Source organism: Lactuca sativa, chromosome 9, assembly GCF_002870075.4.
Source record: "Lactuca sativa cultivar Salinas chromosome 9, Lsat_Salinas_v11, whole genome shotgun sequence".
Classification (NCBI taxonomy): domain Eukaryota; kingdom Viridiplantae; phylum Streptophyta; class Magnoliopsida; order Asterales; family Asteraceae; genus Lactuca; species Lactuca sativa.
Window position 1 is genome coordinate 182,953,689 of NC_056631.2, and position 25,902 is coordinate 182,979,590.

General features: G+C 30.2%; 1 protein-coding gene across 3 annotated transcripts; it reads left to right on the forward strand.

Moving 5' to 3' along the window:
* The first annotated feature begins 1,872 nt into the window (after positions 1 to 1,872).
* On the forward strand, positions 1,873 to 21,185 carry LOC111905075 (alpha,alpha-trehalose-phosphate synthase [UDP-forming] 1). 3 transcript variants are annotated; one of them, XR_008227271.1, is made up of 18 exons: positions 1,873 to 2,221; positions 13,964 to 14,354; positions 14,451 to 14,548; positions 14,952 to 15,340; positions 15,589 to 15,703; positions 15,823 to 15,924; positions 16,016 to 16,166; positions 16,238 to 16,326; positions 16,804 to 16,852; positions 16,960 to 17,060; positions 17,173 to 17,360; positions 18,015 to 18,132; positions 18,247 to 18,426; positions 18,517 to 18,639; positions 19,261 to 19,326; positions 19,450 to 19,580; positions 20,232 to 20,330; positions 20,457 to 20,497. XR_008227271.1 is itself a non-coding variant. In XM_052767960.1 (18 exons), the coding sequence occupies exons 2-18, from the start codon at positions 14,018 to 14,020 to the stop codon at positions 20,871 to 20,873; spliced, it is 2,775 nt and encodes a 924-aa protein (XP_052623920.1). In that variant the 5' UTR covers positions 1,874 to 2,221; positions 13,964 to 14,017; the 3' UTR covers positions 20,874 to 21,185. The 3 variants fall into 3 exon arrangements, 2 of the variants coding, with proteins under 2 accessions (XP_052623920.1, XP_052623921.1); XM_052767960.1 differs by having other exon boundaries at positions 1,874 to 2,221; positions 19,261 to 19,348; positions 20,457 to 21,185; XM_052767961.1 differs by lacking the exon at positions 1,873 to 2,221 and adding an exon at positions 13,356 to 13,553 and having other exon boundaries at positions 19,261 to 19,348; positions 20,457 to 21,185.
* The last annotated feature ends 4,717 nt before the right edge of the window (positions 21,186 to 25,902 follow it).

A 25,902-nucleotide genomic window follows, 5' to 3' on the forward strand; every position in this document is an offset into this window, starting at 1 on the left:
TTTGCTACATCTTTCCTAGACCAGTAGGAATCACCCTCACCCTGCTACACTAAATCACATGGAGTCTCCACCTGTCCTGACATGTTGTCTCTTGAATGCACATTCGTATACATTGTAAAACTAGATAGTCATTCGAATAAAAGATTCCACAATAGAACGGTTGGACTCAAACGAGAGTTGTGCACCAAGCTAAATAAGGCATTCTAAGTCTACCTAGCTCCTGTTACATACAACCTAAAACATTCACTTAACAACCTATTATTACTAGCACAAACTCCAAACAACACATAACATGCATACAACATAGCATGTAAACATATCAGGATATCTAGCATACATACACCTTATGTCCTAGAAAGCAGTAAATCATATCAAACCATTTAACCTTTTCAGATGGCTTCGACTGACTGTACACACTGCGTCCTCAACTTTGTTTTAAATTATTTATTTATTTATTTATTTTACAAAACCTTTCTTTCAAAATAATTCTCGAGCTGCTAACTTGAGTTCAAAACTCCCCGAAGTGAGGTTGATTCTCTCAACTGTGTTCTGATACCAATTTGTAATGTCTCAAAATTTGCAATAACTTTCAACTTTTTAAAACTATATAAGTATAATCAAAATCGTATCTTTTATTCAAAAAAAGTTTCAAAATGCTCCTTTTTGACCCCTCACATAAAAATCTTTAGATTTTGCTAATTTATTATTTTTAATTAGTTACTATTACATTTCTTATATTATTATTATTATTATTATTATTATTATTATTAATCATATTTATTCATTTGAATTTATACCTATATTCTTTCATTAAATAATTAAATAGAAAACGAGGCGTTACATCAAACTCTTGAGATCAAATCAACTAAGGCATTGTTTGGTTCGTAGAATGTTTCTAAAGGAATTGAAATTTGAATTGGAAAAGGAATATGTCAGTGGTAAGTGGTGATGGTAGCGGTAGTGACGGCGATTGCAATGGTGGTGGCGAAGGTGGTGAAGTTGGTGGTGGGTGGTGGTGGACGATGGTGATAGAAGTTATGTTGTGAAATAAAATAAAGATAATAAGATAAAATGTCACTTTCTTTCATAGTAGGAAATTAATTTCATCATCTTTTTGAAGGAAAGTGTTTTCCCTTATTTGATGAAAAAAATTCATTTAGGATTCTAATTCTATCAAACAAAGTTGAATCAAACACTATACTCTGGTGAAATTGGATTCTTTTCGGCCAAATTTCATTTCATTCTTGTGAACCAAATACACCCTGATGCAAGTGTGCCCTCCGCACTATCCGAACTCGTGATATAGCCGAACATTGTTCAACACATATCGAATTAATTTTGATCTCACTAAAAAGTTCAATGACACTAAAATCACCTACATAAACTACAATTGCTTTGAATCAACAAAAATATTAGCAAAACTTATTATATCCGGTCATGTTTTGTTATTTATTAAAAAAGACTTGCAAAATTCTTGATAATTAAATTAAACAAAAAAAATACAACTAAATTTTGTAATTTACCCTAAACTTTTTGCTCGTTTCGAAATTATTTTTTTTACTTTGGATCGGATTCAAGCTAATTCTTTTTATTAAAATTTTTGAATTAAAATATTTAAATCCAATAAGTAGGAACCATCAATGAAGCAAAATGTGATGTCAATTCAAAAGATCCTTAGGGAGTCGTTTTCAATTAAATATGGAAACAAGCGGCAATGGTGCGCACTACGTAAGTACGTAGGTGTCACAACATGCAACCATTCAATTTATTTTCCTTTCATAATTGAATAAAAAACAAAAGTCAGCATATCGTGCATTGACCTTTTGAAAGTAGTAGGAAAAAAGAATATCAGTACTCAAAAGGTACTAAAAAATTGTTGAGGCTAAAAAAACCAAAGGTTGAAGAACAAATTCCCTCCATACGATAAAGGCATCACAAGCACCAAAAAGAAAGTTTTTCACAAAAAGTCGATCCCATCCTTTCTCTTCCACCAGAAATTTCTGGATCAAGAACAAATGGAATTCAAACTAGAGGCGACCCTACTCCCTACACCTCTGTCGAATTTTGCTTTCATGATCCCTAAACTATGCTTTCCTGCATTCAATCACACACCTTCTTCTCCTACAAAACCCTTGATCTCTCCATCATTCACTACCGATTCGTTTTCGAACTATAACAACAAGGAGATTTCATATTTGAAGATTGTAGTATCGACTAAAAGGTTAGCTTTTTGTATATGTACTTTGAGTTAGTTATATGTATTTTGTTGTTGTATGTTTGGTTGTAATTGTGTTGATTTGGCATAGAATTACGAATGAAATAAATAAAGATTTCTTAAAAGGTTTAGATTCATGTGTTGTCTACTACTGACTATGAGATTTAGATCGAAATGTTTACAGAATTAAATACAGTTGCCGATTTTACGTTTTATTTAGAAACTTCATTTTGAATAAAAGGAAATATGATTATCCATTTATGTGTATAAGAGTGTGCCTAGTTATTCATTTTGCGACTTTTCGGTGAATTCACAACAAGGCTATGGTGAAATGAGGGTAACCAGGTTACCCTTTAAGATGTTTTAATTAAATTACTATTCTTTGACCTTAATGATGTTGTAAGGACATTATCATATGTATATTAAACCAAAAGTTTCAGTATTTGCCTTTCTTATTTTCACCATAATAGTTTTATAATAATATTAAACCAAAAGTTCATATTCTTATTTTCACCATAATACTTTTATAATAATATAAAACCAAAAGTTCTTATGAATAGTAAAGTATATGCCTTTATTTTTATTTATAACTTTAACAACTTAAGTCCTCAGAATTTAATATCACCATTTAACTCTCTCCCTAAGCTTTCATTATTTACAACTTTGGCCTACATTTTAAATTGTTTTACAAATTTAGTTAATATATTTTTATGCTTTCATACTTTGACCATACATGTTTTTTATTTCATACTTTAGCTACAAAAATTCTTTTTTCTTTGACATATTTGGTTCCTATATTATAGTTTTGTGGTTTCATACATTGGCCATAAAACTTTTTTATTTCAGATTTTGACCATAAAAGTTTTGTTGATAGATTAGGTCCCTACACTTTCGTATGTTGACACTTCCCATCCCTACTTCCCCGTGGAGAGCGGGAGCAGGCAAATTCTAGTTTTAAACTATAAGAGTGTGCCTAGTTATTCATTTCAACTCGAAGGACATTTTAAAACCTATTCATTGATCTTAATGATGTTTTAAATATTCACATAGAAGTTTAAGCACCTAGGAAAAAAAGTTTGGGACCAATTAAATCAATTTCAAAATTTTTATAGAGTACCAGTGATATTATCTCTATAGAGATGGTTCGAATGCAAAAAAAGAAAAATAGAGACGAAACTATCAATTTTGATCAACTACTAGAAGTCTAAAACACTTTGAATAATTTACTCGCTCATATGTTTAACAACCAAAATAAATAGTTATAAATGTGTTCATAAACTTAAAGTTTTTTAAATCTGAAAAACAAAAATAGAACAAATTCCCTCCATAGTATAGGGCATCCTAAGCACCAAAAAAAGGTTTTTCACAAAAAAAAAAAAAAGGCATCTCATCCTTTCTCTTCCACTCAAATTTTTTGGATCGAAAACAACCCGCATAAATGAACTTTCATTTTCTTTCTTTTATGATTTTCAATATTCTTTATTTAAAAAATAAAGAATATCAACAACCTTTGCTTTTTCTTTAAATCTATATCTTTTATAAATATTGATGTTATTAAGAAGGGATAATGACTTGAAAGGGTAACAGACTTTCGATTTTGTTCACATTTAGTCATTAAACTTTTTTTCATTATCTATTTGCCGCTTAACTATTGAAATTGTTCACATTTTACCCTTATGTCCGGTAACAACCAGTCATAAGGGTAAAATCTGAACAATTTCAATAGTTCAGTGACAAATAGATAATGAAAAAGTTTAGTGATTAAATGTGAACAAAGTTGTTCAATGACTAAATGTGAACAAATTTTCCTCTTGTATTATGGTTTAGCAAATTATGTATTTTTGTTAAATTTTAACAAAATTTGTTGATGAAAAAATCTATGAAATAGAAAAGAACAAAACCCCGAAAAATGTATAAAAAAAAATGAAACCAATATTAATTTATAAGTTTTATATTATAAAACTATGCAATATTATATGTATAAAATTATCCTAATATTATATGTATGAATTTTGTGTTATAAAATCATGCAACACATAAATTGACATACATTAAACTATATACGTTGTTTATAAAAGAATACATACATACATTGATGCATTATATATGTTGTTATACTCCATGTATTGACATATATCATATTAGTATATTTACTATTAAAAAAGATATCGAAAATGAAAGTCAAGTTGTTTAGAATTTAGACATTTTTAATTTATCCGGACAATTGATTTATATTTGAGATTGTATTTTCTTAAAAAATTTGAATATTTAATGAAATTTATGATTATTTAACTACACATATAGAGTTAACTAAAATCGTTAACATGTTTTATAAAGTGTTGGCACAAACCACCCCATCCATATTACCTTTACAAAAATATTTTTTTTAACAAAAAATAGCTATATATTCAACAATTAAAACGGTGCTATGGGTGAGAATGATTTATTTTTTTGTTAAACCAAAAGCAGATTAGAAATTTTTATTTTTTATTTTGGAAAATATCAAACCATTGGTTTTTTATTTCGGTTTCGGTTTTTCATTTTTTTTAATTTATTTTTTGGGGTTTTGTTTTTTTATTTTATAGATTTCTTCATCAACAAATGTTGCTAGAATTTAACAAAAATAAATAATTTGCTAAAACATAATATAAAAGGAAGTTTGTTCACATTTAGTCATTAAACTTTTTTTTAGAGGGAAATGAATTTTCAACTTTGTTCACATTTAGTCACTAAATTTTTTTCATTCTTTAGTTGCCACTATCGGTCATAAGGATAAAATGTGAACAATTTCAATAGTTCAGTAACAAATAGATAATAAAAAAAAATTAATGACTAAATATAAATAAAATGGAAAATCCGTTATCCTTTCAAGTCATTATCGTTATTAAACATTAATAAGAAACACTAGCATATTATCAATGATTTTGACAAGTATTTTCGTGTTTCCCTTATGAGGTTTCTATATGCTAATGCTAATGCTAGTGTCTGTTAAAATAATATAATAAAAATTGATGACACATGTGTCATGTGAATTTTTGTTTACATGCGAAAAGACCACGTGGTTGGTAACATAGAGTTCTTCACTTTTGGAGTGAAGGTAAACAAAGAAAAAAAAGTAACTTATTGATTTTATTCATGTTTTTAGATGAAAATTGAAAACCAAAGAAAGGAAATAATATATTCTTATAATTTGTTGCTTTTGACCATCATTATAGATTGTCGTAACATAATATATTAGTTTCCATTTTTTAGAGGAGGCTCTTTTACAAATTAGTATAGTTGCTTAGGGCATTCCCATTCAATATATTAGATTTGAATATAATATAGAAAAGTAGATTAAATTTGAATATAATATAATAGAGAAAGAAAGTATGTGTATAGAGTTCAAATTCAATCTTATTGAAAGGTTGTATTTTATGATGAACTTGTTTTTTTTTAATATATAATTCCTAGTTCATTGCATCTAAACTACACCTTACATATAATGAATCTGATCGAGCATAGTATAATTTTGATAAGTAAAGGTGTCGAACACAAGGGTAACTGTAGAGAACTAATATTAAAATATTTGATTATGGGTTACATTAAATAAATGAAAGCAATAAAAAGAGGGTTTTATTATAAAAAAGCTCAATTAAATTAACAACTGAACTAACTAGATAAACTGATTAGAAACGAATCACTTTAGGTACTCAAGTTTAGATTGAATTACTTCTCAAAATCATGGTTAACTTCGATAATAGTGTAATGGATCTATTAGTTGGTTACCAAATTCTAATGTGATTAGTTATCTTGATCAAATTTCTTAGTACTAATAATTAATGAACAACTAACACAATGATCATACAATTAGTGAATACATAATTAATTTAATATATTTGGATTATGAATGATATGATCTAGTGATTTCTCATCAATGGTCATGACAATCAATCAAAGCATAACATGGATATCTAAGCTCTCTAAACACTCAAAGTCACATATTAACATTACCTAATCCTAGGATTTAATCAATCTCTAGCCCTAACATTTTAATAATCATAAACTAATTAAGATTCAAGTTAATGTAATTAGACTGGTCCTCTTAAATACACAAAAGTCAACAATAGGCAATAAAAATCATAACTTTAAGATGATAGGTGATGATCAATCAAGCACAATTAATAACCAAATTAATAAAATACAAATCATTGAAATCAACACATAAAATCGAGTTTTATCTACTCTAAACAAAAGCAACAGGTTTTAACACCTGAATTTATAAAGTAAAACCAGTAGGAATACAATTGGATTACTAATCGTGACCAGAAAAGCAAATCGAATGATTCCCGACATGAATCTACTCTCGAATCTTTCAGATCTTCGCTCCATATCAGCTTAACAGCCATCCGACCGCCTTTTAGACTCTCAAAACGGTTTCTCTGAGGTTTATAATCGTAGGGAACAAATTAGGGTTGAAGATATATCATTAGGGGTAATTCTCGACTCTATTTATAGCTTATAACTGGTCACCACGTCGTGGTTGACCGCCACTACGTTGTGGTCCTCATCGAAATCTCGTATCCTCCATGTCAGCCTGATGGTATCGAACATTCTAATCACCACGTCGCGGTTGGATCACCATGTCATGGTGAGGGGGAATCAACATTTTCTCAAAACACGAAAGTGGTTCGAAATTGTGTTTACTTTTCAGAACATTTTAAATTCCATCAATTGGAGTTACGAGTTATGAGATATGGCCAAAACACTGACGAGCGGTCAAGTTGTCCAACAACATCCTTTTTGCGTCTTTTTAACTTCTTTCTCCTCTTTTTGCATTCCAGCTCTGATTTTAACTGTAGTTGAACATTTCAAAGCATATTAAGTATCTTTTAGTTCTAAATAACATAAAAACGTATTATAAAATAGTAAGAAAACATCATAAATATATACATAAAATAGACGTTATCAAAGGGTTGAATAGAAATTTTAGCACAAATTTATGAGTTTTTTAAGAATTGAATTGAAAACACACATTATCTCCCCTATTTGGCATTGTATTCAGCCCTTATTGTGGATGCCCGTAGAATCATTACAAAGTATCGATAAATTAAGTTTGTTTTGCTTCATATTTCTCTTATTATTTAAAAATTATGATCCATAATTTCTCCAATTATTTAAAAATCATTTTGGAAATGATCAAATATTTTTATTAAACTATTTGCTAGATTTATATTATAGATAAAATTTCACGATTAGTCCCTATAGTTTACAAAAAGCCATACATCTACTCTTTATCCTTTTATTTATCTGGATGGGCTTAGTGCTAGATTATATACTATATTATAGACAAATTTTCACGTGGTTTTCATGTGATGATTTTGGTTCTTGGTGATGGAATTCTTGCCTACTATCTCCCTTTTTAACCCTTAAAATATTCTATCATTTGAGAGGTACAACCCATTTAAATTCATATGTTTCTCTAGATTTTACATTTTATGTGGCTTTGCAATAGTTCGGAAATCTGGAAAGCCAAATCTAAGTTTTTGTAGGTCTAGACATTTTCCCTAACTTTTATGGGTATGAATAGTTTCCATAATTTTTTTTTCTTTTGATTTTGATATCAATTGTAGTGTTGGAATCTAAAGATATACAGATGACCATAATTTACATTGGATTCTGACAACTGTATTGGAATCCAATATAAAGGACCTTGATGGAGATGCGGTCACCGATAAGAAAAAGGTGACCAAGAAAACTGGAAAATGAGGATGGTAGTTGGGGGTAGTGGGGCAAGGTTTATGATGATGCCTTTATAAAGTAATACTAATACAAAATTATAAATAAGTTTAAGGAAAAAGTAAAAGATAATAAAAATATATAAAAATCATTTTACATCTGTTATGGACCGACCATACAAGAAATTCAAATATCATGGGGAATCTACACAAAAAATAGACATTAAACCTAAGACTTTTGTAAACAAGAACCAATCATAGAATTTTTTTTATATATTATATTTTTAGGTAAAATATCATTAAATGGTCACCAATAACACTTTATTTGCTCTTTAAGAAACTAAACTTCTTATTGTATTTAATTTACCAACAATTTTTTTTTCTTTTATTATACCATCAACTTTGTCTTTTACTCGGGATAATTCGTTATGTGCCTACGTGGATGCTTCATCACCTTATGTCCACATAGTCAATAATACAATACAATAAAATAAAGTTTGTTGGTCAACGAGATACAATTGAAACTTTAGTGACTCAAAGAGAAAATAAAGTATTATTCATTGTAATATTATGATATTTTCTATCTAAATAAACAGTTGACCATAAAAATATTACTCCCTCCGTCCCAAATTGATGATCCACTTTTGATTTTTGAAGTCTTTTTTCTTCAACTTTGACCTTAAATATTTTTATTTGTGTTATATATTACTTGATAAAACTTATAAGAATGAAAAAACATTTAAAATACAATTCATTCATATATTTTGCATTAAGTATTATCTATCAACAACAAAAATAATTAAGGTCAAAATTGAAGAAAAAAGACTTCAAAATTCAAAATTGGACTATCAATTTGGGACGGAAGTAGTACATCTTTATCATAAAAAGACTTTACTAGCTTGAAACTGAAAAAAAAAATAAAAAATAAATGAACAATCATATCCACGCATATGTACACATTATACAAACTTATAACCTTTAGATTATCATGAAGTTTTACTAATTTGAATATCTTATTGAGTTAACTTTGGTATTGTGGATATTAAAGTTAGTGATAGATATTTAGGAGAAATTAGGACTTTAGTATAAAAAATATTGTATGACAAGTTAGTGATGCAAGAATGATAAAGGGTATGTCATGCACCATACCATGAACAACTTAAGAGACATTGTTGGCACCCAAAATTTTAAGAATATTGGCAAACTGATGAGGTTTGTGAGGGGAGAAATAGTGCGAAAATAGGCATTATTGAGCACATTTATTGCATACAAGCTTACACACACACATAGAGAGAGAGAGAGAGAGAGACGTTCATAAAACAGAGATCTTGAGATTCAATCTCAACCATATATTTCACATCTACCGCTCTAACCCTCCGGCGTACCAGCACGACATACCTGTTATAATCATAAATGATTATATCGCGCCGCCCGTTCATTTCTCCACCTCCACCATCCCATCACCACAACCGACACCGCCACTACCACTACCACCACCTCTAACACCAACCGACCCCATCATTGTCACTCCGTCACTTATACCACTGCCACCTTTGTCACCACCACCTCTTCTGCCATCAACTATCATAATCATATATGATTACTCAATCAGTGAACAAACATATATGTATACTCATTTAAGATTAGGCATATACGTACAAATATGTATAACCATATATGATTATACCTCTCTGTCGTATAATCATTTATGATTAGGCATACCTTGCTGTTGCCGGTACCGATGAAAGAGAAGGGGCAACCCTTCATCGTACGATGTTTCGCCTCACCTTCACCGCACCGATAGTGTAGTGTTCACCACCGTGGTAAAAACACCACCATACCCCACTGCAGTATGTGAGCGAGGTAATCCTTCCAAACTTACGGGGATAACACTTTCCTTGCCTACGTGGAGTCCATGTCATCGGTTTATATCCAAGTAATCAAGGAATAATAATGTCAAAACAAAAAAAAAAACAAAAATTATGGTCAGTTAGATACAATTAAAACTTTATTGGTTTACATAACAAAAAAATGTATTAATTGCCATTTTATGTCATTTTCCATTTCGACAAAAACAGTTGGCTATAAAAAAAAGATTACATCTTTATCATAAAAAAAAAGTTTTATAAGTTTGAGGCTAACATAAGATTCAAAAAGAATCTAACAAACACGTGTATACACATATGTATACAACATACGCATAACTTTTAGTTTGTTTTTTAATAAAATTTGGTATTATGGAGATCGAAGTTATTATGATTATCAATGTTACTAACAGATACTTATGAGAAAACAAGACTGTATACTTGTTTGTATAAGTTTCATATTAACGGAGCATCAATATTGTGAGTATCGAAGTTAGTGATATTAAAGACAATATACTTTTATTTTTTTATTGAACGACAATCTAATCTACTCTGAATTTTATATAAGTCTATAATTAGACTTGAACTTTTAACCTTAAAGAGAAAAGACAATATTTAATACTAAAAGATTAAAATTGATGGTATGATAAAACCAAAAAATGATGCTTGATGATTAATTAGATACAATTAAAAATTTAATAACCAAAACAACAAATAAATTATCATTGATGATTATTTTAGATATTTTCCTTATTTTTCAAGATAGAAGGACTAATGTTTTTAAACTTCTTGAAAATATACATTTTTGCAAAATATATTTACTTGCGTCAAAAGAGACCAACAAATAAAAAGGGTTCAAAAAAGTTAGGAACAAAAGGATCAAAAAAAGAGCGAAAAAGATTTGGTTGTCGTAATCGAAAAGATATTACAAAGTGTATTCCGTATGTGTGTAAATTCATTTTATTATTCGTATAAAGTGAAAACGAATAAAAAAAACACTTTCTCGAAGAAATTTATAGTTTTTAGTTACTATATATATAATAATTTTAAACTTATTTATCAAAAGCATGTTTTTATAAATATTAAGAAGAACAATTCCAAATCACATTCAAGTTTTTGAAAGCTTTGCCTTCTACCCACAATTCTTTTGGAATGTGTTAACGATCCTGAAAGATAACGAACTTTGGTCTTTCTCCATATATAGGTAACCATGTTTTTTCGTACACTTTTGACAATTGAATTTGTTTGATCTGTTCAAAATATGGTAATATGACCGGTAATTACAGTAATATTACCTTATTGTAAACAGGTCAAACAAATTCGATAGTCAAATATGTACGAAAATAACATGATTACCTAAATGTGGACAAAGACCAAAGTTCGTTACCTTTCTAGATCATTAACCATTTTGGAATAGATGCAGCGTGTGTATCTATTGTAGTACAAAGCTAAAATAATATGTATCAAAATTTGGATTAATATTTTCATCTGAACATGTATTGTTCGTGAACGTTGTTTGTTACTTTGTAATGTAGTATGCTTATTATGATGGTAACTAATTTTTTCCTCTTCATCTCAAGCAATTAATTTGACGTGATATATACAGTAAAGTCCCAATATTTTCATCGATTTGATAAGAAAGTCCTAAACTTTATTTTTTTGACAGTAAAGTCCAAATTACCGATAGTTTTTGACACTTTTACCTTTTTTCCCGGTTAGCCGGTAATTAGGACTTTTTGTCAACAAAATAAAGTTTAGGACTTTCTTGTCAAATCGTCAATTAGGACTTTACTATATATATAAAAAAAGTTTAAGACTTTTTTTGTCAAATCGTTGAAAATATTGGGACTTTAGTGTATATATAATTTTTTTGGTTAGAAATTTAATGGTATGATACTCTTTAAGCATAAGAGTTATTGAAATCTTCTCTAATCAGCTAGATCCTATTGAAATCCTTTACGTTTGCTTCTTGTTAAATCGTTTTTTTAATCTCAACAAACCGACATTGAAAAAAATTGAGATAATCAAGAAAGAAAGAAAGAACCAGGGTTGCGTTGGCCTTTTGCAGTCTCAAAAATGGAGAAATTAGAAACCTAAAAAAACGAAATTGTCTTGGCTTTATACAAACACAAACAACACATGCCTAGTCAAAATGGTGTGAATGTGGAGAAGGGAAAGAAGGGCAATTTCGTTTTTTTCGGTTTCTTATTTCTCCATTTTTGGGGCTGCAAAAAGTCAACACAACCCTGGTTCTTTCTTTCTTGATTATCTCAATTTTTTTCAATGTCGGTTTGTTGAGATTAAAAAAATGATTTATCAAGAAGCAAACGTTAAGGATTTCAATAGGATCTAGCAGATTAGTGAAGGTTTCAATAACTCTTATGCTTAAAGAGTATCATACCATTAAACTTTTAACCAAAAAAAATTATATATACACTAAAGTCCCAATATTTTCAACGATTTGACAAAAAAGTCCTAAAATTTATTTTTTTGACAGTAAAGTCCTAAATGACGATTTGACAAGAAAGTCCAAAACTTTATGTTTTTGACAAAAAATTCCAAATTACCGTCTAACCGGGAAAAAATGGTAAAAGTGTCAAAAACTGTCAGTAATTTGGACTTTACTGTCAAAAAAATAAAGTTAAAACTTTCTTGTCAAATCGATGAAAATATTGGGACTTTACTGTATATATCTCTTAATCTGACCATTTATTTCTTTAATATTGTTTTGGTATAAAAAATTATAGGATTCAAAATATCTTTTGATAAGTAAATTCAAATTATAATTGTTAGTAAAAATACACATTTCTTTCGAATTACCATCATTTCATACAAAATTCAAAACTTTCATAGGGTTAAAAGTAAATGCCAAAAGCTTAATTTTATTTTAACGATTAATCAAAAAAGAAGTATTCTTTTTTGCGTTTTTCCTTGGAATGTCTATTTTATCATAATGTTGATTGCAACATGCCTAATTAAAAGCAACATAAATCTTTACTTTTTTTCATTATTCAAAAAATAGAAAAACGTAACATAACTTGATTACCTTTCCTTGCCTACCGGAACCTAATCATGCACCTTTTTGAAAAGTATTTCTAGACTTTCATGTGAAAAACAACAAAAAAGGTATTGAAAGGGATTATAGGAAAAACAAACCAAAATTTAGGTAAAATAATATGATAAATGACTTACTTTTTACACTTGAAAATTCTCATTTCACCTTTGTCCTTCTTCTTGAAAATTCTCATTTCAACTTTAACTTTCTTCTATTTTCTTTCATATTACTAGATTTCAAAAATTGTTTGTTAGTTATTGAATAAGATCTAATTGAGTCAATTTTGATCAAATCAAACCATAACATAATCTTTTTCAAACTCAATAAAAAACCATATCAAAAAACCAATTCAAATTATGATATCAAGGATATTAGACTCAACTTATACAAACCCCTTATTATTTAAACAAAATCAATTTTCAATTTAAATTAATATAATAATAATGAATTAATAAATACAATCCCGATCATCACCAATCATCGATGTTTTTTTACTTGCATGGCTGTGAGACATAGACCTTGTAAAGCTTACACGAGTTTCCATCTGTTCCCTCTTCTTTCTCCCACTATGTCTATATTCTGCAACCCAAGCGCCTCCTCTCTATCTTTCTCTCTCTCTTAAACCCTCAATTCAACGGCGGGGATTCAAAATCTCCGGCGATCCGACGGCTGATTCACTCCAAGAAAATCATTCGATCTTGGTGAGTCGGTGTTTGATTTCTTGTTTCTTGAATCCATATCAACTGGGTTTTGTTTAATTTCTCGAAAAGCTCACTCTTTTACGATTTTTACCCAGTTTCGATATAACAAACTTGACATGCAATGCCTTTTTTTGTCAAAATAACCTTGAAACTAATTGGAGTCTATGGTAAATTAGGATGAATTAAAACGTGGGGTTTTGAAATCTTGGAGTAAAACAATACGACACAAGTGGTAGACCCCATAAATTATTTGTGGATCCCATTCGTTCTCCGTATTATCTCTTTCTTTTAAGCTATAATCCCCCTTTTTTGGGTCATCTAGTTTTCATTCTGTTTACTTACGATAATGAATCAATCCAATACAATTATTACGATCAGTGATTTAACTGTTTGTTACACTTATAATGTAGAAGAAGAAGAAGAAGAAGAAGAAGAAGGGGACATTTTCGAGTGGCGTTAAGGTTATGCCTGGGAATAAGTACAACGGAAACTCATCTATTCCAACAAGTCGTATAGAGAGGCTTTTGAGAGAAAGAGAATTACGAAAGAATAGTAAAGCTTCTTATAGCAATGAAGCTAACAATGATGGAATTGGAATCGAGTATGGTGAGAATTTAGTTGAACAGTATCTAGAAGGTGCTTCTTCAGCTGCACGTGAAGGGTGGGAAAAGCCCGATGGAGGGTTGTTTACACAGCGGTTGTTGGTGGTTGCTAATAGACTGCCGGTTTCCGCCGTTAGAAGGGGGGAAGAGAGTTGGTCTTTAGAGGTTAGTGCTGGTGGCCTTGTTAGTGCTCTTCTTGGTAAGTTTTAAATCTTTTTTTTTTTAATGGAATTGTGTGAAAAGATCAAAAGAATGAAACTTTTTAATCTGTTTTTTGTTTTGGTTGAATTGAAAGGGGTTAAGGAGGTTGAGGCGAAATGGATTGGATGGGCAGGTGTAAATGTCCCAGATGAACCTGGTCAAAGAGCTTTGACCAAAGCATTAGCTGAAAAGGTAGTTTTCTGTTTGTTACACAGTACATGACATGACTACTCAATATTTGTACAATAGATGATACTGTTTATGGCATGTGTTGATTTGTTACACATGACATGACATAACAGATGATACTGTTTTTGGCATGCATTTGTATGTTACACATGACATGACATGTGTGATACTACATTGGACTAGGTTTAGGATATAGACTTGTTCTTAGTCACTCTTATGTGCAAAAGACGTAAATGGCCTTCTGATCTTCATCATTGGAATTTGGAAATACCCTTTGTTCGTCCAATTCGAGCCTTAAGAAACTTGGTTGACACTCTTTGGTCATATGAGATTAAAAAGTTAAAATAAAGGGTATTGTTATTATTATCATTTGAGTATTACTTATGACAAATTATTTATGATGTAGAGATGCATACCGGTGTTTCTTGATGAAGAAGTAGTGCATCAATATTACAACGGTTATTGCAACAACATATTATGGCCACTTTTCCATTACCTTGGTCTTCCACAAGAAGATCGATTAGCCACAACAAGAAGTTTTCAATCCCAATTTGCAGCATACAAAAAAGCAAATCAAATGTTTGCAGATGTTGTAAACGAGCATTATGAAGAAGGTGATGTTGTTTGGTGCCATGATTATCATCTTATGTTTCTTCCAAAATGCCTTAAAGATCACAATAGCAACATGAAAGTCGGTTGGTTTCTTCATACTCCATTCCCATCTTCTGAAATTCATAGGACATTGCCTTCTCGCTCTGAGCTTCTACGCGCGGTCCTTGCCGCCGATTTGGTTGGGTAATTTCGTAATTTTGTTCGTTACAATTCTATACTTTTGTAGTTTTGTCATGTCAGTCATCTAGCAGGCCACTGTGTATCTGATTTTGAGACAGTGTGGGCCAGCTCAGGGGTTGTTGGAAGAATGACAGTTATGTCTTGTCATTGTACCAAGAATCTTGCTTTATATTTCTTTATTGTGATTTAAAAGAAACTTTTTTCACATGTTGAGTATATTTTAATTTACTTGAATCTTTTTTTTTTAATAGTTTTCATACGTATGATTATGCAAGACACTTTGTTAGTGCTTGTACTCGTATACTTGGACTTGAAGGAACACCTGAAGGAGTAGAGGATCAAGGGAGGCTCACTAGAGTTGCTGCGGTAATTTTAACATTAATTATGTAAAATCTACTTGTGGGCCCCACTGTGTACCTGATTTACATCTGACATGATTATTTCTTTTCTTTTTTTTTTGTCTGATTGAATTGGTGGAATTACAGTTTCCAATTGGAATAGATTCAGATCGATTTATTCGTGCACTTGAGAATCCTCAAGTACAAGAACATATTAAAGAATTAAAAGAGAGATTTTCTGGGAGAAAGGTAATGTTACTACTATTAAAAAACTAAATCTTTTAATTTTTTTTGGAATAATAAATCTAAATTCCTTATAAAAATTTGTTCTTTGTGGAAGGTTATGTTAGGAGTTGATAGGTTAGATATGATCAAAGGGATTCCTCAAAAGATTCTTGCATTTGAGAAGTTTCTAGAAGAAAATCAATATTGGCGCGATAAAGTGGTTTTATTACAGATTGCAGTTCCAACAAGAACAGATGTTCCTGAGTGTATGTTTCTAAAAAATATTGATATATTTTTTATATTTTTTAATTTCTTATAATTTTTATTTTTTTTGCAGATCAGAAACTCACAAGTCAAGTCCATGAAATTGTGGGCCGAATAAATGGAAGATTTGGGACTCTCACAACTGTTCCTATTCACCATCTGGTTAGCTTTTTATTTTTTTATTCGGTAAATTTACAGGAAATAGCAACATATTTTACTCTTTTTACTAATATAGACAATTTACTTTTTTTTTTTTTTTTTTTTTTTACATTTTCTTTACACATAGTAGCAACATATTTACAATTCTTTACTCATAAAAGCAAACATGATTAATACATTTCCTTACTGATTATAACAATATGTAACAAATAAAGTACAATGCTATTATTGGTATAAAAAATAAAATACATTGCACATATTAGTATGTTGCTAGTCTCTACAATTTTCCATTTTAATTAATTGGCTTTTCAAATTTCTTTTAGGACTAATCAACTTGATTTTTTTTTTCAACTTTTTAACCAATAAAAACACATAGAATTGAGAATAAGTTGACAGAATGTGCATCAAAGTTTTCATCTTTTTTTCTTATTAATGTTTGTTTTTTATCATGTTTTGAACAGCTTTATGTTATGTTTTCAGGATCGATCTCTTGATTTTCAGGCTTTATGTGCACTATATGCTGTTACTGGTACTGATACTGATTCATTAAAATTAATGATTACACGAACTTACTTTATAATGTATTTTGTTTATTTATTTATTTATTTTATTTTTTTTACTTTTTTACATTGCCAGATATAGCAATTGTCACATCATTGAGGGATGGAATGAATCTTGTTAGTTATGAGTTTGTTGCATGCCAAGATGCTAAAAGAGGGGTGCTGATTTTAAGTGAGGTAAGTAACTATTGCCTATTGCTATCATAAATGTTTTCTAGAATGGATTTTATTTAATTAATATTTGTTATCAAAGATTTTATATAAAATTTCTTTTGGTGTACATATATAGTTTGCAGGTGCTGCACAATCCCTTGGTGCTGGGGCTATTCTTGTTAACCCTTGGAACATAACTGAAGTTGCAGCTTCAATTGGCCAAGCTTTGAATATGACACCTGAAGAAAGAGAGAAACGTCATCGCCATAATTTTTTACATGTCACAACTCATACAGCTCAAGAATGGGCTGAAACTTTTGTTAGGTATTTACTTAAATGCCCTTCTCTTTCCCCATCTGTGGGCCCCGTTTTGTTTTGTCATACAGGACAAAACATGACATGACAGTCTTTTCCTATGTCTCTGACATGCATTGGACTCCGGGCCCAGGACTATTGTGAATGAGACAAAAATTACAGCTTTTTGTCCTATCCAAAAAGGTGAAACAAGATGGGACATAGACTCACTCTTGATCTCTTGTTTGTGTAAAAGACGTAAATGCCCTCCTCATTCTCATCATTGAAAATAGTTGTACAAGTCTAGTCTTGTTCTATCCAAGCTCTATCCCATGTAACAAATGCAGCCGAAGGCTGCATTTGTTACATGTGATTGGACTGGAGTAAACCAGACAAGCTTTCTAGGGATATTTTTGATGATTAGGATGAGGAGGGCGTTCACGTCTTTTGCACAAACGACAGATCGAGAGTGAATCCATGTCCCATTTTGTTTCACCTTTTTGGATAGGACAAAAAGTTGCAATTTTTGTCTCATTCACAATAGTCCTGGGCCCAAAGTCCAATGCATGTCAGAGACACAGTACAAGATTGTCATGTTTTGTTCTGTTCTATCCTGTATAGCAAAAAAGAGCTTAAAGTAACAAATTTATTAGCCAGAGTTTAAGGTTTAATTTGTTATTGTAGCGAACTGAATGATACTGTAGTTGAAGCACAACAAAGAATAAGACAAGTTCCACCACTACTTCCGGTTGAAGAGGCGATCGAGTGCTATTTACAATCAAGTAACCGTTTGGTCATACTGGTATTGCCTCCAAATCTTTTTTTTTTTAAAAAAAAAAAATAAAAATCCAAACACTTGAATTATCTCATAACAATTTTTCTCATGTTCCACAATAATTTATATGAAAATCCACAGGGATTCAGTGCTACATTAACCGAACCAGTGGATACTCCTGATAGGCGTGGAGGTGATCAGATCAGAGAAATGGATCTAAAATTGCATCCTGAATTAAAAGAATCGCTAATAAAACTTTGCAATGATCAAAATACAACGGTTGTTGTCTTGAGTGGAAGTGATCGAACTGTATTGGATGAAGTAATATAATAAAAACCGAATTCATTTTTATGTTTCTGAACATGTTATTTTTTGACAACTCTGAGGTTTTTTTTCTCCTTAATTTTTCAGAACTTTGGTGAGTTCAACATGTGGTTGGCTGCTGAGAACGGAATGTTTCTGCGGTCTACTAGAGGAAGCTGGATGACAACAATGCCCGAACATTCAAATATGGAATGGGTCGACAGTGTCAAGGTTATTTTCGTCTTTTTAACATGAGTAAATTACACGAATAGTCCCTATGGTTTAGGGTAATTTGCGCGTTTGGTCCCTAACCTATTTTTTTAATTTGAAAGGTCCCTGCTGCTTGTTTTTGTTACGCGCTTGGTCCCTGTCTTACCTAAAAAGACTATTTTGCCCTTGATTTTTTGATTTATTTAAATAAACACACCCCCAATCCCACCCCCTCATCTTACCTTACATACCTCATCATTTTTCCCTATTTAAATAATATTCTTTTTAGGTAAGATAGGGGTCAAACGTGTGACAAAAACAAATTATAGGGACCAAGCACGTAACAAAAACAAACAGTAAGGACCTTCCGAGTTAAAAAATAAGTTAGGGACAAGCTCGCAAATTTCCCCAAACCATAGGGACCATTCGTGTAATTTACTCTTTTAACATTTTCCTTCCTAGCGTCTCCTTTTGCTACATTAGGGTTATTTTTTATGATAAGGGCATTCCCGTCTTTTTATGAGTCGTGGTCCCATTTCAATATATGCCAAACACAGTACAAAATCATTCTTTTCTGTCTTGTCTTGTCCTGTCCTGTCCTGTCGTCCTGTCCTGACATTACTGTGTAATCTTTTATGGCAGCATGTGTTTGAGTATTTTACGGAACGAACACCTCGATCACATTTCGAGCTTCGTGAGACGTCACTGGTATGGAATTACAAATACGCAGGTATTTTTACGAAAATGCCCTTATCCAAGTTTTTAGATAAGCCTTCATTAGTATTGTGTTTTCTTTTGTTTTGCTCGTTGTCATGGCAATGGGAAATGCAGATGTTGAATTTGGGAGGCTTCAAGCGCGTGACATGCTCCAACATTTGTGGACGGGCCCCATATCTAATGCTTCCGTGGATGTTGTACAAGGTAGCCGCTCTGTCGAGGTCCGAGCAGCCGGCGTAACTAAGGTTGACTTTTTGACTTTTTGACTTTTTTTTTTTGGTGATTGTGTGATTACAATAGCAAATGCACATAATATAAAATTATTGAGTAGATTTTTCAAAGTACAATGTTATAATATAAAAGGGAAAGTAGAATGCTATAATTTGGTGGATTGTTTGAGTTACATTGTTATAATGAGAAAAAAGTTGAATGTATATTGTTGTAATAAGAAAAAAATATTGAATGTGTAATGATGTAATCAAAAGAAATGAAAGTAAGATGTTTTAAACAAAAAATGATAGTAAAGTACAATGCTATAATTTGGTAGATTTTTCAAAGTACGTTGTTTTAATTACAAAAAAAAAAAAAATTAATGAATAATGTTGTAAATTGTAATAGAAAGAAATGAACATAAGATGGTATAATAAACAAATAAATGAAAGTAAAGTACTATGCTATAATAAATTAGGTTTTTCAAAATACATTGTTATAATAATAAAAAAAAAACACGTAACTATAATGTTGTAATAGAAAGAAATGAAAGTAAAGTATAATGCTATGATTAAGTTGCTTTTTCAAAATACAGAACAAATAAATGAAAGTACGTTGCCATTTCCTATATTTATCCCTCTATATAATTGGATGTTCTAATCCATTGGATCAATCTTCTTTTACAGGGTATCACAATTGTTCGTATATTAGGGGAGATTGTTCATAGCAAATCCATTTCATCCCCAATTGATTATGTCCTATGCATTGGCCATTTTCTTGGAAAGGTATATATATACCCAATTCTTTAAAAAAATCTACCCAATTGCAACATTCCACTTTACAAAGTATAATGTTATCATAAGAAGAAATGAAAAAGCAAACAAATTGTAATTTTTTTTGTATCTTTGTAGGATGAAGATATATACACCTTTTTTGAGCCAGAGTTACCCTCTAATAGCATCGGTATTCCTCGACCAAAGCAAAGTGATGCTACAAAGCCTCAGGGAAAAAGCGGGTCATCAAAATCTTCTCAAAAACAGAGTCACCAACACCAACGAGCTCCCGATAATAAGCGGATGAATAATAATAATAATAATAATAATAATAATAATAATAATAATAATAATAATAGAAATCATCATGTGTTAGAGAATGGTGGGAAACGATCGTCCGCAACGCCGGACAAGGTATCATGGAATGTTCTTGATCTAAAAGCGGATAATTATTTCTCGTGTTCCGTGGGAAGGACACATACAAATGCTCGGTATTTGCTTCCAACATCGGATGATGTGGTGTCGTTTCTTAAGGATCTTGCTCAAGCTACTTGAATATTATTATTTATATTTATAGGAGGTTAGTTTTGGTATCTTATTGTTATAGAGTTAGTTCTCTCTCTCTATTGAGAAAAAAAAAAAAAAAAAAAAGAAAAGAAAAGAAATCCAATTGGGTCAACAACTTTGTGTCATGAGCATATGTTAGACGTGAATTAGATGCACACAAGTAGCTCACTCCACCTTAAAATAAAAGCTCTTGTACTTTGGTTGTTCGATTCGTATTTTTGATTTTTCTTGCAAATGTAACAAACTATGCTAATAAAGGGGGTTTATTATTTGAAAGGAAAGTATAATTTCCTTCTATGATTGACATGTGTAATGTACTTTTTTTTTTCTATTTTTTTTTTCGCATCCTTTTATTTTGATACTACTTGTCATGATTTGGTGAGTAGGAGGATATTGTATCTTTTTTATTCAAATATTGAGTTCAAATATTAATGCATTTGAACAATGTGACATAGATATTCGTTGATTTTGAAAAAAAAAAATGTTATTTTTTATGATGTGCATATGTGGACAACACTATATGCATATATACATATAACAAAAAGAAATCATCTTTTATGATAATTTCTACATTCTTGCTTATATATGTTTGTCTAGATGCATTAAGTTATTTTCTTGAAAAGGTTATCAAGAAAAAAAGTTTTTAGGTTCTTAAGAAACTATGAGTTCTTAAAACTAATTGATTTTTTTATGAAATTTAGTATTATTTATCTATAGTGTTATGTATTAATTACTAGATGCATTAAGTTATTTTCTTGAAAAGGTTATCAAGAAAAAAAGTTTTTAGGTTCTTAAGAAACTATGAGTTCTTAAAACTAATTGATTTTTTTGTGAAATTTAGTATTATTTATCTATAGTTTTATGTACCAATTACTATTTGATCAATATAAAAAATAAGTTTTCCCCACTTTCTACTACAACTTCTTGATATCACATAGTTAAACACATAAAAAACGATATATAAACATCTTAACACTTTCAAATTATGAAAACATATTTGATTTGTTTTTATGGGACATGTATTCGATAATGCTCACCTCAAGGTAAGCTAAGCTATTCTACCTTCTTTGCATCTTATACTTTCATTTCACCCCATACTTCACATAATAACATCACCAATCTTTGGTTACAAAATGACCATAATACCCATAGGACATTTGTAAACTCATTTTAATGCTTTAATAGCCTATTTACACTTATATAGGAGTGTTAGAAGTATTGGAATGCTAACGAATGATCCAATGTCAAAGTAGCATTTCACACTCACTCCCATCAACAAACATTCTAATTAATCATTTGAGACTTAATTTACTTTTAGAACATCTTAATACTCATTGGAGTGATATAATCCATGGATTCTAAGGGTTGGAATTGATCATTATAATGCAACTCTTTTTCTAGCATTTTACTAGTTGCTAGCTTCATTCTTTTTTCATATGTGATTGGTTGTTCAAAAAAAAAAAAAAAAATCAGTCATCTTTTTCACATTCTAAATAAAATGATCATACTATTGCAAAATAGCAAACTTGTTTTTGAATGGTTCCACCACAAAAAACTTAAAACAGTTCGTAATGTCGTAATCAATACCTTATTTGAAGTTTTTACGAAGGTTTTTACCATCAAAATAACAATTTCTCAAATCAAGAACCATTACTAAATTGAGATTATTTTGTTTAAAGTATAAAAAAGATTATCATTTTCTTAAAATAAGCCGTCTATTTTGGTGTATCCCTATATTAAAAGATTAAGCATTAATATATATGAGAAGATTGCCAGCTATTTCTGTGGTGCTGTAAGAATATTTATATCCTCATGTGGAAAGATCGATGGCGAGGTGGAAGGTATGATTGAGGACGTAGTGATATAATTAATAGTCTAAGATGGGATCTTGTTTTTGGTTCGTGTCAATTGTACATTTAATCCCCAAAGTTCATCTAACGTTACATGAATATATAAATATTATTAACAAGAAAAGAACTTTAAACATGATGGATTCGTTGCTAAAGATCATGGATCTTGTATGCTTTATTTTGTACATTCTTGAAATAAATATAATAGTTTTTGGTCCAAAAAACTTTTAGTAATAAGTATGTTTGATACCGGATCAGTTGATCATTTTTTCCTTTTTTGCTAATTGTAGGTATAACTTGGTATGTATTTTTTTTTTGTTTACTATAATTAATTGTCCACTTCTTTATTAGTTATATAAATTAGAAAGCCTTACATTTTTTAAGACAAATATATTTATGAAAATTGTGGAAAATAGATTTCATGACGTGGGTAATAGGGTAGCAACCCATGACACAACACAATAAAAATACACTGTACGAAACAAAAATCGGGACGAAATTAAATTTTAAATTCTTGTTTGTGTTCATGTCAACTGTATAAAACACAACTTAGTGTCGTGTTTGTGTTCAAGATTTGACACAAAAGTGATACAACATTAACATGTTTTTGTTGTGTTTTTCATGTTATCTAAATGTTTATTTTTATTTTATCATTTTTTGAGATAGTCGTTTTTAGCGTGTTTTAGTTGGGTGATTGTCGTGTTAGTTTCGTATCAGCTAAAAACATGACACGACCGTCCAATTTGTCATCGCTAGTGATAAAGCCATTTTTTCTGGAGGCAATAAGCTATTATTGCTTATTAAACATTTACAATCATTTATTGTAATTTACTGAATAATACAAAACAATTTTACTTAAACCGAAGGCCTGTAAACCATCTCTAAGCAATCTGTATAAATTGGGTTGTTCCATTTGTACATATTGATTTAGGGTATTCTTGGAAGGGAAAAAGAAAAAGCTAGAACATGGAGTCGAAACGTTAAGTTATAATTTTATTTGGAATTTTTGATGATTTAACTTTTATTTGTATGAAATTATTTGTTAAAAGTAGTTGCAAGCATTACAATTATATATATTTTTTTAGAACAACTAATATACATATCTTTTAAATTACTCTTAACCTACACATTTTGACCACCATGAGATTTAAGCTGGTAATCTTTTAAGAGGGGGATAATGACTTAAAAGGGTAATGTATTTTATGATTTGTACACATTTAGTCATTGACTTTTATTTTTGCCCACGTTTAGTCCTTATGACCGGCTATTCAGGTTAGCCGGTAAAAATGACTTAATAGGGTAATATATTTCTCACTTTGTACACATTTAGTCCTTAATATTTTTTTGTTGCAAAATAAGTAATTTTTGTTTTTGTACTCATTTAGTACTTATGAGTGATTTCACTAGATTTTTCTCACAACATCTTACGTGAGATAGCCATATGGTGGTGGGATAGGTTGAGGTGGTTCTGCTATATGTTGTAGGTCAAGATACCTGGTGCGGGTTGGCTGTAAGGTGTAGGCACGGAGGCTCGAGAAGAGTGGTTGGGTTAAGGCGGCATGCCGACAAACCCTCGGTATTCCAGTCTGATGATTGATTGGACCTGTTGCATGTTGGAATTCCAGTCTGATAACTGATTGGACCAAGGTATTCCAATCTGATGAGTGTGGGCTCGTTATGCATAATAATACATTTGTTGTATCAATTATTTTGGAAAAAATTTACTAAACTTTGTGCTTACCCAGTTGTTTATGTTTTCAGGTTCTATCGTTGATCGTGGGAAGACGAAGACATGATTGTACACACTCATCAACAATATTGAGGATGTCACGTTTCTTATATTACTCTGGTTTTCGATAAATGTATTTTGGAATAAACATATTTTCTTAATAATTGATTTATATTTAGGGATTGCCTTATTTAAAAATGAAAATTTTTGGTGGTGAAAATGAGACGTTACACATAAACATCAACAGCTCCACACACTTTATCAATGATTGTCTCACGTAAGATGTCATGAGAAAAACCTAAAGAAATCATTCATAAGTACTGAATTAGTACAAAAACAAAAATGACTTATTTTGAAACAAAAAAAATATTAAGGACTAAATGTGTACAAAAATATTAAGGACTAAATGTGTACAAAATGAAAAATATATTACCCTATTAAATCATTTTTCCCGGCTAACCTGGAGAAACCGGTCAGGACTGAATGTGTACAGTTTAATAAGTTGAAGGGGTAAATGTGGACGAAAAAAATCTCAGTGACCAAATGTGTACAAATCGAAAAATATATTACCCTTTTAAGTCGGTGACACATTCTCAACCATGATAGACCAAATGCGTTTTGATATTACAATTAAGATAAAGAACACATGAATAAAAGCTAGAGTTGAAGCCCGAAACTTTAGTTTTTATTTCGAGTTGGAAGCTCTAACTTTATTTGTGTAGGAATATTTGCTAAAAATAGTTGCTCCTTTTTTAAAATATATAATTAGATAAAAGTACACCTAAATAAAAAATATATAATTTTTTAAGAAAAGTTTATTAATTTTGTTATAAATAAGAGGAATTTTTCTATAAACACTATTTAAAATAGTTCTTGATTAAAATTAATTTTTTTTTTAAAATAGTAATTTTATGCTTGTATTTTCTTATGAAAATATTTTTCTAGTTTGAGCTTATTTTTAGTTAATTACCCTTGATATTTTATTGAAGAGACTTTTCAAAGTAATTACATTTTTGTCACGTTCATGTTTAGGCAATTTCTTTATTTTTATACACATTTGACTATTTAACTTGTAAAATGTGTTCACATATTACCATTGTCACTTACCATAGCAGGTAACAATGGTAATAAATGAAGACATTTAACAATTTAAATGTAGCATGTGACAATGGTAATATATGAACATATTTAAGTTAAATGGTCAAATATGTACAAAAAAAAATTGTCTAAATGTGAACAATTTGTTTTTACAAATTTCTTAAGACTTTTCATAACTTCTTACAACATTTTTATGATAGTTTTTACTATAAGTTTTTCTAATACAATGTTTTAAACTTTGCTTATAATTTTCTTTAAACTTTTTTTTATACTTTCATATAATTTTAATCAAATGCTTTTAAACCGAATATTTTATAAATGTTGTGTAACACCCATAAAA

Bases quoted from the DNA above. Each gene is read 5' to 3' on its own strand.
- LOC111905075 (XM_052767960.1), top strand. From the start codon at position 14,018: ATGCCTGGGAATAAGTACAACGGAAACTCATCTATTCCAACAAGTCGT. The intron at 15,341-15,588 runs GTAATTTCGTAA...TTTTTTTAATAG, and splicing joins CTTGCCGCCGATTTGGTTGG to TTTTCATACGTATGATTATG. The intron at 19,581-20,231 runs GTTGACTTTTTG...CTTCTTTTACAG, and splicing joins GAGCAGCCGGCGTAACTAAG to GGTATCACAATTGTTCGTAT.